Genomic DNA, 20,011 nt, shown 5'->3' on the forward strand with positions numbered 1-20,011 from the left:
CTAATTGTGGCTGTAGCCGCTGACCTACGCCAGAGCCACAGCAACACCACATCTGAGTCATGTCTGCAAACTACACCACAGCTCTTGGCAAGGCCGGATCCTCAACCCACTGAGCAAGGCCAGGAATCGAACCCGCAACATCATGGTTCCTAGTCGGATTCGTTAACCATTGAGCCACAATGGGAACTCCTAGGGGCAGTTTTTGCAGTGGTCAATCCTTGTGCATCCTTCCAGTCCCCTTATTGCTGCTCCAGCCTTTCAAACACCTTCACTATCAACTCCTGTGTTTTATTTGCTCTGCTCAATATACCTGGGAGGTTTGCTATTTCTCGACTGCGCACTAACTGCAAAACATTAGAAAAACCTATTCAGGGAGTTCCCCGTGTGGCTCAGCAGAAACGAGCCTGATTAGTATTCATGAGGATGCAGATTCGATCCCTGGCCTTGCCCATGGGTTAGGGATCCGGTGTTGACGCAAGCTGTAGTGTAGGGCATAGACGAGGCTGGGATCTGGTGTGGCTGTGGCTGTGGCTGTGGGGAAGGCCAGCAATGTAGCTCTGATTCAACCCCTAGCCTGGGAACTTCCATATATTGCAGGTTCTGCCCTAAAAACAAAACCAAACCTATTCCTAGCTTAAATGAGTCTGTCTATCTATCTATCTATCTACCTATCTCTCTCTCTTTTTTTTTTTTTGTCTTTTTGCCATTTCTTGGGCCACTCCCATGGCATATGGAGGTTCCCAGGCTAGGGGGCCAGTCGGAGCTCTTGCCGATGACCTACACCAGAGCCACAGCAACGCCAGATCCTTAACCCACCAAGCAAGGCCAGGGATCAAACCCACCACCTCATAGTCAGATTCGTTAACCACTGAGCCATGACGGGAACTCCTATTTTGTAAATTGCTGATTTCTGTAGGCAAACACTGCATTTTCTTTCTAATCTCACCCCCAGCAAGAATTGTCAATGAAAATATGTTCGTTTGCTGCCGTTCCCAGGCAATTCCCATCCTGTTCATGTATTTTGTGAGAAGAGGTTTGAGTGTCCGCTTCCAGGAGGTGCAATATTCGCTTGGCTCCTCAGACACCTTGAGGCGTACAGCTATCGCATAATGCATTTCTTCCTTTCTTTTTCGGCCGCCCTGCGGCATGTGGGGCTCCCAGGCCAGGGATCAGATCTGAGCCGTGGTTTTGACCTAAGCCGCAGCTGTGGCAACACCAGATCCCTAACCCACTGTGCCGGGCCGAGGGATCGAACCTGCATCTCAGCGCTCCCAGGATGCCACCGATCCCGTGGCGCCACAGCGGGAACTCTGCACGAGGCCCTTCTGCTTAAACACGTTCACTACTCTGTCTCCAACTCCAGGCGGGAAGAGTCCTGCAGAGTGGACTTGGGGCTGTGCTGAGAAAGGAAACTAGGAGAAACAGTTCCATGGGGTTCCCCCCCACCCCCATCCTCATCTTGCCATAAACTACAAACAAGACCCCAGTGATTCTGGCCTCCTCCCTGCTGCCCATGGCTCCTGTTTCCACCAGAGTCTGTCACCAGTGTATTTTCTGAGGAGCATGTAACCCTCACGAACCGTCTGTCTGCCCTCTGCCCCCTCTCCCCTGAGCGCTGATTTATAGTTAGGTAACGAGGACCCCAGCTGGAACGAGATCACCATTTTCCAGTTACACAGAGCACCAGCCCAGGGCTGAAGACAGATGCTTTAAAAAATAGTCCATCAGTATTGGATGATTCAGTGATTTTTTTTTAGGAGGTTTTTTTTTTTTTTTTTTTTACACGGACTGATTGGAGGTTTTCCTGTGATCCTTCTGTTCTTGATTTTTCGGTCTGACTCCACGATGGTCAGAAGACATACTTTGTATGATTTCAGTTATTTTGCCATTGTCGAGGTTGGTCGAATGACCTGTCGGCATGGACGTTCTGCAAGGCTGCTGCCGACACGCTTGGCTCCTGGACACACAGCACTTGCTGATGGTGTCCGCCCAGTCCACTGTCATTCCCTGGAGTTCTGCGTGGGTTTGCCCGCACAGGCCCCTCCATCAGACACTCTTCAGCTATATCCCTGGCTGGATCCTGTAGCCTCCTTCTTCTGGATGCAGCGCTATGATGCCCCTGAGGCAGGGGCTGGCCAAAGCAGTTCAAGTGCTGGGCACAGACTTCCTGGGGCCACCCTGTCTAGAGGCTCATATCAGCTTCTGCACTCCTAGGATACTTTTCTTTTTTCTTTTTCTTTTTTTTTCTTTTCTTTTCTTTAGGGCTGCACCCGAGACATGCGGAAGTTCCCAGATGAGGGGTCGCTTCAGAGCTACAGCTACAACCCTACCCCTCAGCTCATGGCAGTGCTGGATCCTTAACCCACTGAGTAAGGCCAGAGATCGAACCCATATCCTCATGGACCCTAGTCGGGTTCGTTACTGCTGAACCACGTCGGGAACTCCGGCTCTTGGCCCGCTAGGAAGGAGCCCCCTGGGAGCTGCCACTGCTTGCAATCTTGAGGCCTTCCTCCCTTCCAAGCCAGTGGCAATTTCAGTCACTGCTGTCATATTTGGGCCCCTGGCTCCCCAACACGGAATCTTCTGCTGTGCTGAACTCCTGCTTGGGTCATACAGGATGGAAGAGTTGAATCTGGTGGGGGCTGAATTGTCCTGAGAAAGGGGTCAGAGGTCTTTCCGGTGAAGGGATTGGCCCAGGATGGAAGAAGGACCGTGGCAGGTGTGAGCGAGAGTGGGAACATCTTATCTTTGGTGACGGGATTGTGGGGACGGTGAAAGTAAGGTGAGCTAAGGTTTGATTTAAGAGTCTCTTGTGCAGTTCCCACTGTGGCTCAGGGGGTTAAGAACGTGACTAGCATCCAGGAGGATGCGGGTTAGATCCCTGGCTCGCTCAATGGGTTAAAGATCCAGTGTTGCTGCAGGTTACTGCATAGGCTGCAGATGTGGCTGGGATCCTGAGTTGCTGTGGCTGTGGCTGCAGGTGCCATCCTATGTCACAGCCACAGCAACTTGAGGATCCAAGCCGCATCTGTGACCTACGCCTTGCAGCAACACCAGATCCTTAACCCACCGAGTGAAGCCAGGGATTGAACCCGTGTCCTTGTGGACACTGTTCAGGTTCTTAAGACACCGAGCCACGAAGGGAGCTCCACATATGCCACTTTGTGAACCATTTTTAAAACCCAGAATGAATGCCATATATTAAATTTAAAAATCAAGACAAGATTCAGCCTGGCTTGGCTGGAGTCACCTCTCGCTGGCTCTGTTCCCAGCCCTGCACACTTGGGGCAGGGACAGAGAGAGCTGCGAAAACTGCCTGGCCGTGGCCAGCAGGTCTCAGGGCGGAGCTGGAGACAGAGGCAGATCAGGGAACTTGGGCATAACCCAGCCACCAGAACCTCCCCAAGTGGGTTCCTGGGGAGATGGGGGTGACGAGGGGAGGAAAAACCACTTTTCCAGAAAGGGAACAATGTCAGGCTACAGACAGTAAGGGACAAAGTGCTTTTCAAATACTTCCATCCTTCCTCCTGAGTTCTTTAATGAGTAATTGTGTGTGTGTGTGTGTGTGTGTGTGTGATATGAAGCTCTCTAGAGCCTCCATTTTATTTCATTTATTTCTTTTAAGGGGAGCACGTGCAGCATACGGAAATTCCCAGGCTAGGGGTCGAATTGGAGCCACAGACACTGCCTCTGCCACAGCCATGGCAACACCAGATCCAAGCCCCATCTGTGACCTACGCCACAGCTTGCATCAACGCCAGATCCTTAACCCACTGAAGGAGGCCAGGGACTGAACTCACAGCCTCATGGGTAGTAGTTGGGTTCTTAACCCTCGGAGCCACGATGGGAGCTCATCTAGAGCCTCTATATGAATCAGATGTCAATCACAAAAAGGAGGGCAGATCTGCAGGTACTTTATTGAAAGGAAAATGTATTTGAGGTTTCAGCAGTTGTCTTGCAGTTTGTAGCTCAAAAGACGAGAGAGAAAGGTAGGTTGTGTTTTATACTCATCTCCAGTCGGTATCTTCGGAGCCAAAGGTCTTGTGGAAAGTTAAAACGCAGCACACAGTTTGCTATTATATGTCACTTGCTGGAAAACAAACATAAGTATCTCTTAGATTTTCAAGTACAATCTTGTAAAGAAACATTCTTTTTCCTTGTTTTCCTGGATCTCTCCACACACATCTGCTCTCAAAGAGAGTTAGTGCTGGGGCTAAAAATCCCATTGATCTCATAGTTATTCTCTCCTTCCGGAGAACTGATTAATGCCAAAGATGGGCTGGTGTTTCCAGATCGTTCCTCCACCAGGGACGTCATTAGGAAGCTGTCTCTGCACATTTATGTTCCGTGAAATAATTTATCCAATTACTCTGCTGCTGGTATTACCCGTGTTCAACATAAAATTGTGAAAATCTCAGCTCAAAGACAATGAAACACGACGTTTTTGAGATCCCATATGGCCCCACTGTCAGAAATAACAGGAAAGAGCCCAACAGCCACCCCTGACTTTGTGACCTATGAAACTTTGGCGCCGTATACTAAGGATGATTAATCTGAGCTAGATTTTTAAGGAAAAAAAGCCCATCATCCTTAATGGTAAGGATGGCCCATGAAAAAAAATGTTTAGGGGTTCCCGCTGTGGCACACTGGGTTAAGAACCTAACTGCAGCAGCTCGGGTTGCACAGAGGCGAGGGTTTGATCCCCGGCTGGCTCAGTGGGTTCAACGATCCAGCATGGGCGCATCTGTGGCTTTGATTTAATCCCTGGCCCAGGAACTTCCATATGTGGCAGGTGTGGCCATAAAAAGTTTTTTTTTTTTATAGTAAATATGCATAACATATAATTTACCATTTCAACCATTTTCAGTTTACTTAACACCACATTCACCCTGCAGTCAGTGCCATCCATCTCATCTTGCAAAAAAAATGGAACTCTGTACCTGTTAAATAACTCTCACTTGCCTTGATAGCCAACCCCTGGAAACTGCTCTTCTACCCTGGGTTTCTATGAGGTTGGCTACTCTTGAAGCCTGGAGTGGGTGGAGTCATGTGACATTTGTCTCCTGTGACTGGCTTACCCCGTCCACCCCCCTGTCCCTGGTTCATCCAGGTTGTGCTGTGTTCACAATCTCCTTGGGTGCCATTCCCTTTGATCTATCTGCTTTTTGCAATATTCTAAATGGTCCACCGTGGAATGGTTTCAATAATAGATTAGGAAAGGAAATACATGCTAGAATAGACGCAACGATTTCAATTCATAATCAGAAAGAATTACGCATTGTTCAATGACTGCTTTTTGTTTGAAACAAGTCCATCCTCCAGGATGGATTTCGTAGCCCTGAGCTGCACTGGTCATTCATGGAGGGACCAGTGAAAGGTCAAGGAAGCCAGTCCTTGAGAGTGACAGATTTGGATTGCTTGAAAGTGCATTTCCAATTCTTTGAATACGGTATATGGCCCCTTCCTCAAATGGGGTCTTCTGGATTCTATGGGAACATTCTTAAAACACTTCATGACTTGTGAAAGAAGGGATCCTGTTTTGCTCATCCCTCCTACAAGTGGGGAATGTCTTGAGAAGCAGACGTATTTTACTTTGATAGAAAGTGTGTATGCGTGCGTGTGTGCGTGCACGCTTGCACGCAGGGAACTGAGAGGGGGGTTGTGTGTGTGCTGGGGAGCGGAGGGGAGGGGTAGGTGGTCCTGTGCCTGAGTGGTCTTTTCCCTCTTTTGCCTTTTTCCCTTATGATTCACGAAAGATTTTGCCAAGTGGCAAATTGGCCCTGTGGCCTTGATTGTCTTTCTTGATGTCAAAGTCATCAGACTTGTCACACAATGCAATAAACAGAAATAAAGCACATTCATCACTTGCTTTGGCACGAGTGACAGACTTTGAGCCTCCTTGTCCCTGTCTCTAGAAGCACATCAGAAAAAGCTGAAATTACCATAAACACGCTGAAATTTTCCAGAGTCTCTTCTGACTGCTTGAGAAAACATTCCCTTAATTCCTTTATGGCCTGGGTAGTGTCATCACTGCTTATGTACTCTTGAAGAGATGCTAGATACACATCCGCGGTTACGCTGGAATCACTGGTATCTGAAATCACTCTCTCAAGATAGGAACAGCCAGAACCTGGGGAGAAAGTAAGGGTGCAAACGTGGGCTTCAGAATGTTGCATGAGCTTCTTTGGGATATTTGTCATCCTCTTACATCCCGGGAGAGATGTCTCTTCAGGAAGATTATGGTGAATGGGTCTGGCATCCTCAATTCTATGAGCGTGAACTGAGGATCTGGGCTTTCCTTAAGCCCTAAATCATCTATCCTTCTTCTCATAGGCCTCCAGAAGCCAGACACTATGTAACCTCCATTAAGGAGGGTGCTGGAGACAGGAGATGCTCTCACTCAGCGCAATATATTATTACACATTAATAGCTATTATCTGCTCTTTCTTCAGAGTCATGTGATGTTTCACTCTAGTCACTGAGAGCCACAGCTAGGGATTGCCCAGTCTAGTAAATGTATTGGGTCTAGAAGATTGTCCCTTCGCGCCGTTGAGGCTAATGCTTTTCTGCAACAAAAAAGAACGCACACATGCAATTCTTGTTTGTGAAGGGATTGATGTGAGTGGGGGAGGGGAAAAGAGCTCTGGAGCTGGGTCTGTGGGAGCTGGGTTTTACTCTCGGGTCTGCAGTTTTCTAGATAGTTGACCTTGAACTTGACGCCTGGAACCTCACGCCACATACTTGAGGAACAAATGAGCTGGGGGCATTTGAAAGAGCTTTGGCAATTGAACAAAGCAAACTACATGTGTGACCTATCACTGAAGACCAGGTTTTAGCTGCCAGGGAATTTTTCTCTGGCTCGATCTTCGTCAAGGCAGGAGACCTCCAGGGAGTGTGCGCTCTTCTCCTTCAGCCACCATTGAGTGGAAAGGGACTGGGTGTAGGAACATTCCAGAAGGGCTCAAACCAACCCTGAACATTGTGGGGAGTTGGGATCCGCGCTCGGTACACACTGTGTCCTGAGCTTTTTCTCCTTGCAGTTTCCCTGTTTCTTTTTGTATTTAAGTGCCTCTTTCAGTAAACCCATCTAGACATAAATAGAGCGTGGGACGAGCATGTTTCCCTCGTCCCACAGAAACACCCAATTCTAGTTTTCAAGAATGATGCATTCTGGTTTCAGGGTACCTGTGATGCTGCCGGGACACCCGGAATGGCACGAGACACACGTGCAGCTCCAGGGCAGAGGCAAAGCCCACGGAGGACCTCTTTTCAGAGTTTCTGGAATCAGTGATGCTCCTTTGGCCAATAGGGTGCAGACCTGTCCTGTCCTGGCCCTTGGGGATTGGGAAGTCTTGCACAGGGGACCGGACACCCAGCTTAGCCCAAAGCCTGTGCCCCCTGTCAGGACTCACCTGCAGAGCAGTAAACGGGGAGGGCCACCAGCATGAGCACCATCGCCAGCTTCATGTTGGAGGCAGCCGTGGTTGGCTCTTCAGTCCAATGTGGCAGAGAAAGAGGAACTCCCTTTGGAGACGAGCGCCCAGAACGCCTCCTTTTATTCTCCAGGTCACCACACCAATCCCTCCCACAAGTGAGGGAATGAGTCACAGGAATAAGCTGGCATAGGACCAGAAAGTGACAGCAGGGATCAACCCGCGCCCAGCCAGCCTGTGCCCTGTTGGTAGCAAATCAAGGACACAGACACTTTCCTTTTGGACCCCAACCAACTTTGGAACAGCAGTAATGATACATGACTTTAGGTTACGTTAATGCAAAAGGCTTTCTAAACAGTAAGGTACAACATTGCGGGCTGGCGTTGCCATGCTTGTTTTTTTATTATCACCGTGAAGGTCATGTTCTCTTCTCCCTCTTCCTCCCCATCGCTGCCTCTTCTTCCTCCCCACGCCTCTCTCTTCCCCTCCTCCTCCTCTTGCTTCTGTCCCCCTTCTCTTTCTTCTGCTAAGTGCAAATTGCTTCACAGCCTGTGTGTGCCTCTGTTCCAGGTCACGGAACACCTGAGCTGGGTGCAATACCACATATGTCCTCTGGGAGGCAGACCTCCCTGGCCCATAGACAATTTTTCAGGAAGGTGCTTCAAATATGGGAAATATTAATAATATTTCTCTTTCTCTGAGGGTTGTTTTTACAAAGACCCTCTCACTTAGTTAACTCCGTTTCCTAAATTCACCCTATTATAAATCTATGAATTAATTTTTCATCTACTTTTTGTGAGCTTTTTCAGGTTTTGCTTCCACTGATTTAACCGCTGCCGTGAAGCAGAACAACTGCGGAGCCCGAGGCAGTGGTGAATGGTGGGATGGGGATGGGACCTGGGCTCAGGCAGATGTGGATTTGAAACTTGGATGCAGCACCTAATCATGGAGCGTCCTGGGACAGTTTAAAGCACTGGTCATTCCAAGGTTCCTTTTCCTCACTGCTAAAATGGTTAGAAATGATAGTTTTAAAAAGATGACAGATGCTCTATGTGAAGAGCCTATCTTACGGGGCTTAAAACAGGGTCATTGGAGTTCCTGTTGTGCTGCAGTGGAAATGAATCCAACTAATAACCATGAGGTTGCGGGTTCAATCCTTGGCCTCACTCAGTGGGTCTGGGATCTGGCATTGCCGTGAGCTGTGGTGTAGGTCATAGATGCGGCTCGGATCCCAAGTGGCTGGGGCTGTGGCATAGGCTGGCAGCTATAGCTCCAGTTTGATCCCTAGCTTGGGAACCTCCATATGCCACAGGTGTGGCCCTAAAAAACAAGAAAACAAACAAACAAACCAACCAAAAAAAATGGGTATTGGATTTCCTGCCGTGGTACAGCGAAAACGAATCCGACGAGGAACCATGAGGTTGTGGGTTTGATCCCTGGCCTCACTCAGTGGGTTAAGGATCCGGCATTGCCGTGAGCTGTGGTGTAGGTCACAGACACGGCTTGGATCTGGTGTTGCTGTGGCTGTGGCGTAGGCCAGTGGCTACAGCTCTGATTTGACCCCTAGCCTGGGAACCTCCATATGCCGCAGGTGTGGCCCTAAAAAAGGACAAAAAGACAAAAAAAAAAAAAAGGTATCATGGATCAAAGGGAGGTTCCATCCATCCACATATCCGCCCATCCATCCATCCATCCATCCATCCATCCATCCATCCATCTATCCATCCATCCATCCATCTATCCATCCATCCATCCATCCATCCATCCATCCATCTATCCATCCATCCATCCATCCATCCATCCATCTATCCATCCATCCATCCATCCATCCATCCATCCATCCATCCAGCAACACCATGAGCTTCTCTTGGGACAGGCCCTGTGCTGTGTCACAGATTCAGTTGCAGGGATAAGTTAGACCAGGATCTTGCCCTTGTGGAGCTTACCTGTAACAAGGGAAGCAACAAACAGTCCTGCAATTGAGTGAGCTCAGAAAACGATGGCACCAAAGAAGAACAGAACAACGCCAGGAGCAGCTCCTGTAAGAAGGTCTAGGCACGCTAGAGGGGGAGAGACTTTCGAGCTTGGATGAGTGGCAGCGAAATCCAGGGAAAGACCTGGGGAAGAGTGTTCTAGGCAGAGGGAACAGCAAGTTCAGGGGCCCTGAGAGCCGATGGTACCTCGCAAGACAAGGAAACAAGGAAAGAGGGTCTCTTGGTGTCAGAGAGGGACAGGACACCCCGGTAGGAGAAAGAACCCACACCAGCAGAAGCGGGGTGATCAAAAGGGCATGGGAACAAGTGAAGCAAAGTTGGCTTCGGTTTAGAAAAAGGAAGACATGGGCAAGCGGGCCAGAGAGATGTGGCAATGGTTAATTCCCCATGAGTGTGTTATTTGCAGCGTGGATTATTTGGGACTCCTTTCTTTATATCATCGAGCTGGGGCATAAATTGCCAAGAGCAATATTGACTTAGCAAGAGGCTGGAAATGGGGATGAAGACTATGCCCTTGTGTGTGTACTTTCAGCCAGCTGACCATCGCCAGTGATCTTTCTTCCAAAGGCAAGTGAAGGACATTTGTAAAGAAATGGGAGACTGTCTCCTTGGCCGGGAGTCAGTGGAGACACTGCCTGGTGCCCCAGTTGTTATGGGCCTGCTCTGTGACCTGCTGGGGACACTGGATGGCCTCAAACTTTTCTTACTTAGCAAAAAAAAAAAAAAAAAAAAAAAAAAAAAAAAAAATCCCACACCATGTCCATGGTGCTTCCATGTTTTTCCCACGGCAGGGAAGGCTCCATCTCAGGTCAGTCCCATAATAACTCGGCTCCCAAAAGACTCTGCAAGCCAGCGTTTACAAGGAGAAATAGAAGAAGCCCAAAGGTTAGGATGCTTGTGTTGCTGGCCTGATTTTTTTTCTCTTCCCCAAAGGGACTTTAGCTCAGGTCCCCAAATTAGGTCCAGAAACTAGAGCAGGAGGTACCTTCGGTTTCAGTGTTGGTGTGACATTTAATGACCACCTACTATGACAAACCATGGCATTGAGGTCAATTATTCACCCAGATATCTCATGTCTCAGGGGAGAGAGAGAGAGTATTGGCCCAGCCTTAAGCCCATAGAAAACCTAAGATATATTCACGCTAATGTTTTTGTCATTTGAGGCCTCGCCATACTCAGTGTAAGTAATGACATTTAGCAATAGCCATTTTTTTTCCCTCAGTGATTCATGCACTGGCACAAATGCCTACCAAAGTTATTCTGAAATTTAGATGCAAAGTTTTTTTGCCTCTTTTTTTTTTTTTTTTTTTTTTTCAGGGCTGCACCCATGGCATGTGGAGGTTCCCAGGCTAGGGGTCTAATCGGAGCTGCAGCTGCTGGCCTACACCAAAGCTCACAGTAATGCCGGAGCCTTAATCCACTGAGCCAGGGATCGAACCCGCAACCTCATGGTTCCTAGTCGGATTCGTTTCCGCTGTGCCAGGACAGGAACTCCTAAAATTTTTATTAAAATTTTTATTAAAGTATAGTTGATTTACAAAGTTGAGTTGATTTCTGCTGTAGAGTTGTTGTTTTTTTTTAATTGTAAGTTACTGGAGTTCTCTGGTGGCTTGGTGGTTAGGATTCAGGGCTTTTACTGCTGTGGCCCCCCTTCAATCCCTGGTCTGGGAACTTCCACAAGCCATGGGCACAGCCAAGACAAAAAAATTGTAAGTTACTGATGTGTATCAGCTCCACAACATTCTGAGGACAAGATACCCCCATTTCTTTCCTTTTTTTTTTTAAATAACAATTGTTTTTTTAATTAATTAATTAATTAATTAATTAATTAATTTATGTCTTTTTGCTATTTCTTGGGCCGCTCCCGTGGCACATGGAGGTTCCCAGGCTAGGGGTCCAATCGGAGCTGGAGCCACCGGCCTACGCCAGAGCCTCAGCAACGCAGGATCCGAGCCGCGTCTGCAACCTACACCACAGCTCACGGCAACGCCGGATCGTTAACCCACTGAGCAAGGGCAGGGACCGATCCCGCAACCTCATGGTTCCTAGTCAGATTCGTTAACCACTGCGCCACAACGGGAACTCCTCTTTTTTTTTTTTTTTAAACAATTTTTATTCATTGTCTTTTTAAGGCCACGCCTGGCCTCAAGATGGAGGTTCCCAGGCTAGGGGTCGAATTGGAGCTGTAGCCACTGGGGAATGGGAACTCCCTCCAATGAGGGAACTCCCCTCATTTCTTTATTTTCGCTCCTTCTATAAAATGAGTTCTGGAGTTCCTGTCATGGCTCAGTGGTTAACGAATCCGACTAGGAACCATGAGCTTGTGGATTCGATCCCTGGCCTCGCTCAGTGGGTTAAGGATCCGGTGTTGCCGTGAGCTGTGGTGTAAGTCGCAGACACGGCTCGGATCCTGCGTTGCTGTGGCTCTGGTGTAGGCCGGCAGCTACAGCTCCGATTCGACCCCTAGCCTGGGAAGCTCCATATGCCGTGGGAGTGGCCCAAGAAATGGCAAAAAAGACAATCAATCAATCAATCAATCAAATAAAATAAAAATAAAGGAACATGAGTTCTGCCTTTCGCCTCCAGGGCTATTGGCCCATTAACCTGGGGCATGTTCTTTGGAGCTGAACCGCTTCTCCCTTGAGATCATACCGAAGTCTAAAAGCCTGGTGGAGGTGTACTTACAGGCTAGAAGCTTCAGAAAAGGTCCCGGCCGTGGAGACCTCTGGTGTCAGCCAGTTGTCCTTTGTTTCTGTCCTTGAGCCTTTCCTAGACCAGGTACACCCCTGGCCTTGGGTCTGGCCAGCTGCAGGGATTTTATAGCTGTGTCTCTTTAAGGGGACGAGCCCAAGGATTGTTTTTGTAATGCCCGGGGTGGGCCTGATCCCCCCCAGGAGTGATTCCAATCCGGGTTTCTCAGAGTGCTGCAAGAGCTCCATAAACCCTTGCCTCCACCAAGCCCAGTACAGGCCCTAAGTGCATCTATTTCCTGATGTGAAAATATGCTTATCAAAAAAGCATTGCTACGGCCTCCCCCATTTCTAAAAGGGACCTACTTTCCAGGTTGCTGTGATGATTAAATGAAATTGACAGCAAAATAAAGTTTTTGCAAAGGGAAAAAAAAAAAGCATTGCTATTAATTGATATCCGTAGATAACTCATCTTCTATTTCTCCACCCAAGAGTTTGTATAAATAGACCCGCCTCAATAGACCTAATGTAATTTGAGAGTGGGTGTAGGAATGAGTTGTTTTACTGGAAACGTTTGGAAATACGTGCCCTCTAGTATTTCAGATTTACGGAAGTGGGATCTGATTCACATCCTGATTTTAGGAGGGGGTCAGTGAGGGGGATGTACTGCAGGGAGGGGATTGCAGAGCCCAGGAAACCCTTTAGGAGACTTTGGTCCAAGCCCGGAAGGGCTAGGACTGGACTGTGATGATGGCTACGAGGATGGGAAGGAGAGGATGCTCGGAAGCGATGCTGTGGCAGCAGAGGGGGCAGAACGGCCTCATTTTTTAATTTTTTAAGGCTGCATCTGCGGCATATGGAGTTTCGCAGGCTAGGGGTTGAATCAGGGCTGCAGCTGCCAGCCTATACCCCAGCCATGGCAACACTGGACCAGAGTGGCATCTGTGACCTATGCTGCAGCTCTCGGCAACACCTGATCCTTAACCCACTGAGTGAGGCCAGGGCTCAAACCTGCATCTTCAAGGACGTTATGTTGGGCTCTTAACCTGCTGAGCCACAACAGGAACTCCAGGAATTCATGATTTGTAGATGTCAGGAGAGAGTTGAGCTATAATTGGCTTGTAAAACTTCCCCCAGAGATGTCCATGCCTTTTTTTCTTCTTCTTCTTTTTTTTTGTCTTTTTAGTGCTGCACCCACAGCATATGGACGTTCCCATATGCTAGGGGTCGAATTAAAGCTGCAGCTGTCAGCCTTCACCAGTCACAGCAACGTGGGATCCAAGCCACTTCTTCGACCTACACCACAGCTCATGGCAGTGCCAGACCCTTAACCCACTGAGTGGGGCCAGGGATTGAACCTGCATCTTCATGGATACTAGTCAGGTTCTTAACCTGCTGAGCCACAGCAGGAGGGCCTGATATCCATGCCTTAATCCCTGGAAACTGTACCAGTGTCCTTCCATGGTTAAAAAATGGGGGAGGGAAAGACAACTTACAGAATGGGAGAAAACAGTTTCAAATGATGCAACTGACAAGGGCTTCATCTCTAGAATATATAAACAACTTATACAACCCAACAGCAAAAAAACCAATCAATCAATGGAAAAATGGGCAAAAGACCTGAACTGACACTTCTCCAAAGAAGATATACAGATGGCCAACAAACACATGAAAAAATGCTCAACATCGCTGATTATAAGAGAAATGCAAATCAAAACTACCGTGAGATATCACCTCACACCAGTCAGAATGGCCATCATTAATAAATCCACAAATAACAAGTCCTGGAGGGGCTGTGGAGAAAAGGGAACCCTCCTGCACTGTTGGTGGGAATGTAAACTGGTACAGCCACTATGGAGAACAGTTTGGAGATACCTTAGAAATCTATACATAGAACTTCCATATGACCCCGCAATCCCATTCTTGGGCATCTATCCGGACAAAACTCTACTTACAAGAGACACGTGCACCCGCATGTTCATTGCAGCACTATTCACAATAGCCAGGACATGGAAACAACCCAAATGTCCATCGACAGATGATTGGATTCGGAAGATGTGGTATATATATACAATGGAATACTACTCAGCCATAAAAAAGAATGACACAATGCCATTTGCAGCAACATGGATGGAACTAGAGAATCTCATCCTGAGAGAAATGAGCCAGAAAGACAAAGACAAATACCATATGATATCACTTATAACTGGAATCTAATATCCAGCACAAATGAACATCTCCTCAGAAAAGAAAATCATGGACTTGGAGAAGAGACTTGTGGCTGCCTGATGGGAGGGGGAGGGAGTGGGAGGGATCGGGAGCTTGGGCTTATCAGACACAACTTAGAATAGATTTACAAGGAGATCCTGCTGAGTAGCATTGAGAACTTTGTCTAGATACTCATGTTGCAACAGAAGAAAGGGTGGGGGAAAAATGTAATTGTAATGTATACATGTAAGGATAACCTGACCCCCTTGCTGTACAGTGGGAAAATTAAAAAAATTATTAAAAAAATGGGGGAGGGGTTTGCAGATGTGATAAAGTTACAAATTTTGAGACGGGGAGATGATTCTGAATTCTCAGGCAAAAAGACAAAAAAGACCAAAAAGAAAAAGAGAGAAAAGAGAAAAAGAGTTAACTGATGGTCAAAAAAAAAAAAAAAAAAAAAAGAGAAAAGAGAAAAAGAGTTAACTGATGGTCGAACCCTGAGGAGTCACTAAGAATTGACAAGTAGATGGAAAATGAATTTCACGGGACAATTCACAGGATTGAAACCACGGTGAAGGAAAGGGCACCAGGCAGGCAGGTGGCAGTTAGGGTGAGGACCAAAGCTGTAGGATGCTGCTGGTGGGGAGCCACTTGATTGGCCAGACAGGGTGTGGGTATCCCTCAGGTCAAGACCAGTAATAGGAAAGTTTTATCGGCTTTTTACCCTTAGCCATCCTTTCAGTCATGGCGACTTGGATGGGACATGTGTTGATGTAGGATGATTCATGACCTGTGCCCTGCACCTCAGGTCGCCATGGCTAACTGGACCTTGGCTCTCTAAGGTTTACCGGGGACAACACCCACTGGCTGGACACTTCATAATGAAAACCAGTGCAATGCAAAGTCAGAAGTGGTTAGATAATAACCAGACAAATAGAGAGAAGGGAAAGTAATTTATTGAGCAAGACGCTGAAACCTTTACATTTTCCAGAGAAGATCAGGTGGTCATTTGGAGATGGGGAATAGCTTTTTTTTTTTTTTTTTTTTTTCCCTTGGTCTTTTTCATGCTGCACCTGTGACATATGGAGGTTCCCAGCCTAGGGGTCGAATCTGAGCTGTAGCTACTGGCCTGCACCACAACCACAGCAACACCAGATCCGAGCCTTGTCTGAGACCTACACCACAGCTCACGGCAACATCCGATCCTTAACCCACTGAGAGAGGCCAGGGATCTAACCTGCATCTTTATGGATGCTATTTAAACACGCTTGCACTGAGCCCCAAAGAGATATCCGGGAATAGTGTTTTTACATCTTCGAAACCACACTTCTTCACTAGTATCTCCACCTGAAATAGAAAAGGAAAGAATGAAAGAGAAGGTCATTCAGGTTGGGGCCGAAGATGACACACTAGCACAGACTCTCATTCACAAGCAAGCGGCCAGAGACCTTTCAGCCAGCAAAAGGCAAATGGACCGGCTGAAGGCGGGAACCTAGCATGCATGGCCAATGATATAGACCCAGTATGATCAGGGCGAAGCCTGCAAGTCAGGAAAGAACCCTTTCCTGACTTGCAGGCACCTAAATCCTGAGATGGTCCCCCAAGAGCAGGGCTCCAGTTCCCACTGGGAGGAAAAAGGTGACGGCTGGACAGAGCAGTCCAGGCATTCTGGTCTCTGCTGTGCCATTACAGAGGACTCTACCTTTTCACTCCATAGGGGACACGAGGTCGAGGATGGGGGCAGGCGTGGCAGGAGAGTCGGGAAATATTGCTCTCAGGAGATTCCCCAGACTCACAGTCTGGAAACTCAACCTGACTGCTTGAGTCCTCCAGGGAGGTGACCCCAAGAAGAACTCGCCCAGAGACTCTGCACAGCCCAGCAGGTGGGATGCTATCGTCCGCCTTGTGGCCAGGGGTCCCCGATCAGCAGTGAGGCAAGAGGCAGGTGGCAGGTGGCCCCCATCAGAAGAGCACGAGAGCTCCTCCGTGGATGTGAGCTGAGCAGAAGCTTCTATGTAGGAAGAAGGAAGAAATTACCAGTGTTTTCGTAAGCAGAATTTTCTTTTTAAAGGAGATGCCATTTGCACACTGCTTCACTTTCATCTTGGCATCAACAGCTTCTGGGGGTGCACCAAATAACTCCAGTTCTGGCTTGTAGATTTCGTCAGGCTTCCAGAGGAAGGCTGAAAATTCCTTAACAAGGGCCCGACAGACAATCCCATGGGCTGAAGCAGAAACAAAGAGAACCAACTGATGCAAAGGAAGTCGCTTTCCTCCCACGGCTCCCCGAGTCAGAACCAGACAGGATCCCCAAGGGTCTCATCCCCTTAATTGTGCCAATGGCAGTGCAGGACCCTGGAGCTGTGACTTCCTCGAGATCCCAGAGCAAGCACCCCCTGAGCCAGGACTAGAAACCAGTTTCCTGATTCCGAGTTCGGTTTTGATCGTTTTCAAACCACACCCACTACTTCGCAAGGCTCTCCCTCGGTTTGCTGAAATCCATTTTTCCCTTCAAAAAATTAAGTTTTTGCCTGTCAGTCTAGTGACACCTGATTTTGTCTGGGATGTTGGGAAAGAGATGATTTTACGAATTGCGTTTTCTAGCAAATGGTAGAGTCAGGTCTTCCCAGAGATCAGAGCAGGGAGAATAAATCTGGAGAGGCATTAACTAAACTATCTCTATGACGGCAGATGCTATTTTGAGCCTAAATTAAAGTGTAAGACTAAGCAAAGCAAGTCTGAGAGAGAACGATAACTCCCATATGACAGCACTTATATGTGGAGTCTAAACTATAACATAAACCAAACAGTCTATGAAACAAAAACAGAGTCAGATAAAGAGAGCAGACTTGTGGCTGCCAAGTGGGCAGGGGGTGGGGGGCGTGAGGGAGGGAAAGACTGGGAGTTGAGGCTTTGCAGAGGCAAACGATTACATCCAGGATGGATAAACAACAAGATCCGACTCTATAGCACAAGGAACTATATTCAATATCCTGTGATGAAAGCTAACGGAAAAGAATATGTATGTATAACGGAGTCGCTTTGCTGTAGAGCGAAATTAACCCAAGACTGTTAATTTTGGCTCAATACAATTAAAAGAAAAAAGAATAAGACTGGGAGTTCCTGTTGTGGCTCAGCGGTTAACAAACCCGACTAGATGTGCTGCAGGTTTGATCTCTGGCCTCGCTCAGTGGGTTAAGGATCTGGCGTTGCCGTGAGCTGTGGTGTAGATCACAGATGCGGCTTGGGTCCCGTGTTGATGTGGCTGTGGTATAGGCCAGTAGTTACAGCTTCGATTCGGCCTCTAGCCTGGGAACTTCCTTCTATATGCCACAGGTTTGGTCCTTAAAAAAAAAAAAAAAAAGTATAGGACTATGTTATTGGATGCAAACGTAGCAAAAAAGCCAAAAATCTAATCAATTTGAACACATTTGAAGCTTATATGCCAAGTTGTGATTGGCTCTTTTATTCTACAAGGATGTACAGGATTCCTAGAGAGGGTGAAAGGTGGGAACTGGGGGTCATTCCAGACCCCACTGGAATGGTGCTGAGACCAGTAAGGAGCCACTTCTCCTGGTCTGGGCTCTCCATCCCCCTATGTCTTGGCAACTGCCCCGAAGCCTGAGATGTACCAGGCTCTGCTCTGACCCCTGATAAGACATCAGACTTGGCAGAAAATCTGAAAGGGTAAGATCAAAGGGGAAAGAGGGACATTTAAAAAATCAGATAGGAGTTCCCATCGTGGCGCAGTGGAAATGAATCTGACTAGGAACCAAGAGGTTGAGGGTTCGATCCCTGTCCTCGCTCAGTGGGTTAAGGATCCGGCGTTGCCGTGAGATGTGGTGTAGGTCGCAGACACAGCTCAGATCTGGCATTGCTGTGCCTGTGGCGTAGGCTGGCAGCTGTAGCTCCGATTCAACCCCTAGCCTGGGAACCTCCATATGCCACAGGCACGGCCCTAAAAAGACTAAATAAATAAATAAATAGTCAGATTAAAGAGAAACACTCAAAACCTGTGGTCAGTATTGAGGGCAGGAAGGCCTGCAAAAGTAGTGATGAACAAAATGGCTGGAATGATTGTGGAAAAAGAAGTTTGTGGCTTGAATGCTTACACTAATTCTACTGCAGTTACCGGCAGTACTCCTAGAAACTGGTAGTGCTTGTAGGTAGATTGAGCGCTGCTTATTTGCAGAGCCCAGGTGAATATTTAGTACTCAGAGATCAGAGACTATTTGCTCTTCTTGAACCAAAAGCTCTCCCCAAGCCCTTCCAGCTGGAACATTTTAGGAGTCTAAATCTATGCATTTAAAAGGCTGTGGTCTCAACCGTCACTAAGAAATTCTAGGAAGGAGAACATCTGATAACTACTAGGTATCAGCCTGAGAGCCAGAGCTGGCCTCTTGACATGCCACACCCACACCATTTTCCTAAACTACTCTTGGTGGGCACTGGTAAACCCAGTGATAAAAGGAGACTTGGAGAGATTAAGCATTTTGTTCAAGGTCAAAGAGTTGATAAGTGGCAGAGCCGTGATTTGCAACCGGATCTTATAACGTCAGGCTGCTTCTGAAAAACAGATCACAGACAAGGAGGGAGCCCTTTAAAAGTTAACTGCAATGATTTTTTTTTTTTTTGGTAAAATTTCCAGAGTATTGGGAATCGATCAAATGAGGGCTGGGCTCTTGAGAGACTCGCTCTCAAGTAAAGGAAGAGGTTTGGATTCTGATCTGTTCCCAGTCTGCCCCAAATAAGTTCACCTAGTGAAAGTACCTAGAGAAAGGTACTTACCAGGACCAGTGCTGGACTGATGAGAAAAGATACTCACCCTCGTAGCAGCAAAGGGCCAAAGTGACCAGCAGGACCATCAGGGACAGCCTCATGGTTTATTTCACTTTGAGTGTTCAGCCTTAGTGAACGATAAGCAATTAGGAGCTGGACTCAGGAGCTTGGGGAGCCCAGGGCTACTTGTACCTGGAGAGCTCTGCTGGTCCTGCCCACACAGGCACGTGGCCAGTGGCAAGGTCTGGCTTCCAGCCCTACCTTCCTCGCTCAGGACTGATGCCATCCACCAATGTCACAGTCTCCAACGACTCAGTCAGAGTCCTACTTGTAGGCATCGCTGGCACCCTGCACCTCTCTCCTTTGCAGCAAAAACTGAGGTTGGCGTTCTCCAAATGTATAATCAGTTCATGGATGTGAGTGCACACACACACACACATACGACCGCTGGACGCCTGCTTTTGCCCATCTTTACACAGCATCATGCCTGGCACAGAGAAAAGGATAAGCACATATTCTTTGAACAAATGATTGAAGAGGAATGACCAAATCACCTCCTTGATTAGGGTACATCTTTAGTGTCAAATGATGCCCGCTCTGCCAGGCTTCCCTTGGGACAGCTGAGGGAGAAGGTTTAGTAGCACAGCGACACTTGTGAAAGGGTCACAGTGACACTTGTAAAAATCAGTGGTGTTCAGGATCCCAAGAGAAAACCGTGCAGAAAGGACGACTGCCTCCCCAACTACTACTTTTCTACTCTAATGTTTCCAAACATATCAGAGAAGTTTTCAAATCAAGCTCAAAATTGATAAAAAAAAAAAAAAAGCATCTCCTCTTCAGTTTTCCTTCTCAAATAGGAGGATCACACCTTCTGAGTCACTCCAGGGTCCTAGCAGAGGAGACGCCC

General features: G+C 47.7%; 2 protein-coding genes across 2 annotated transcripts; both read right to left on the minus strand.

The window, feature by feature from the left end:
• Positions 4,053-7,467, minus strand: PHEROC (pheromaxein C subunit; the record flags this gene model as incomplete). Its single annotated transcript, NM_001123161.1, is given in 3 exon segments — positions 4,053-4,090; positions 5,943-6,130; positions 7,413-7,467. Coding segments are annotated over 3 exon segments (281 nt in total), but the record flags the coding sequence as incomplete, so codon positions are not given.
• Positions 15,580-19,205, minus strand: SCGB1D1 (secretoglobin family 1D member 1). Its single transcript, NM_001005462.1, is given in 3 exon segments — positions 15,580-15,672; positions 16,363-16,550; positions 19,151-19,205. Coding segments are annotated over 3 exon segments (336 nt in total).

The sequence above is a fragment of the Sus scrofa genome, chromosome 2 (assembly GCF_000003025.6).
Source record: "Sus scrofa isolate TJ Tabasco breed Duroc chromosome 2, Sscrofa11.1, whole genome shotgun sequence".
NCBI classification, from domain to species: Eukaryota; Metazoa; Chordata; class Mammalia; order Artiodactyla; family Suidae; genus Sus; species Sus scrofa.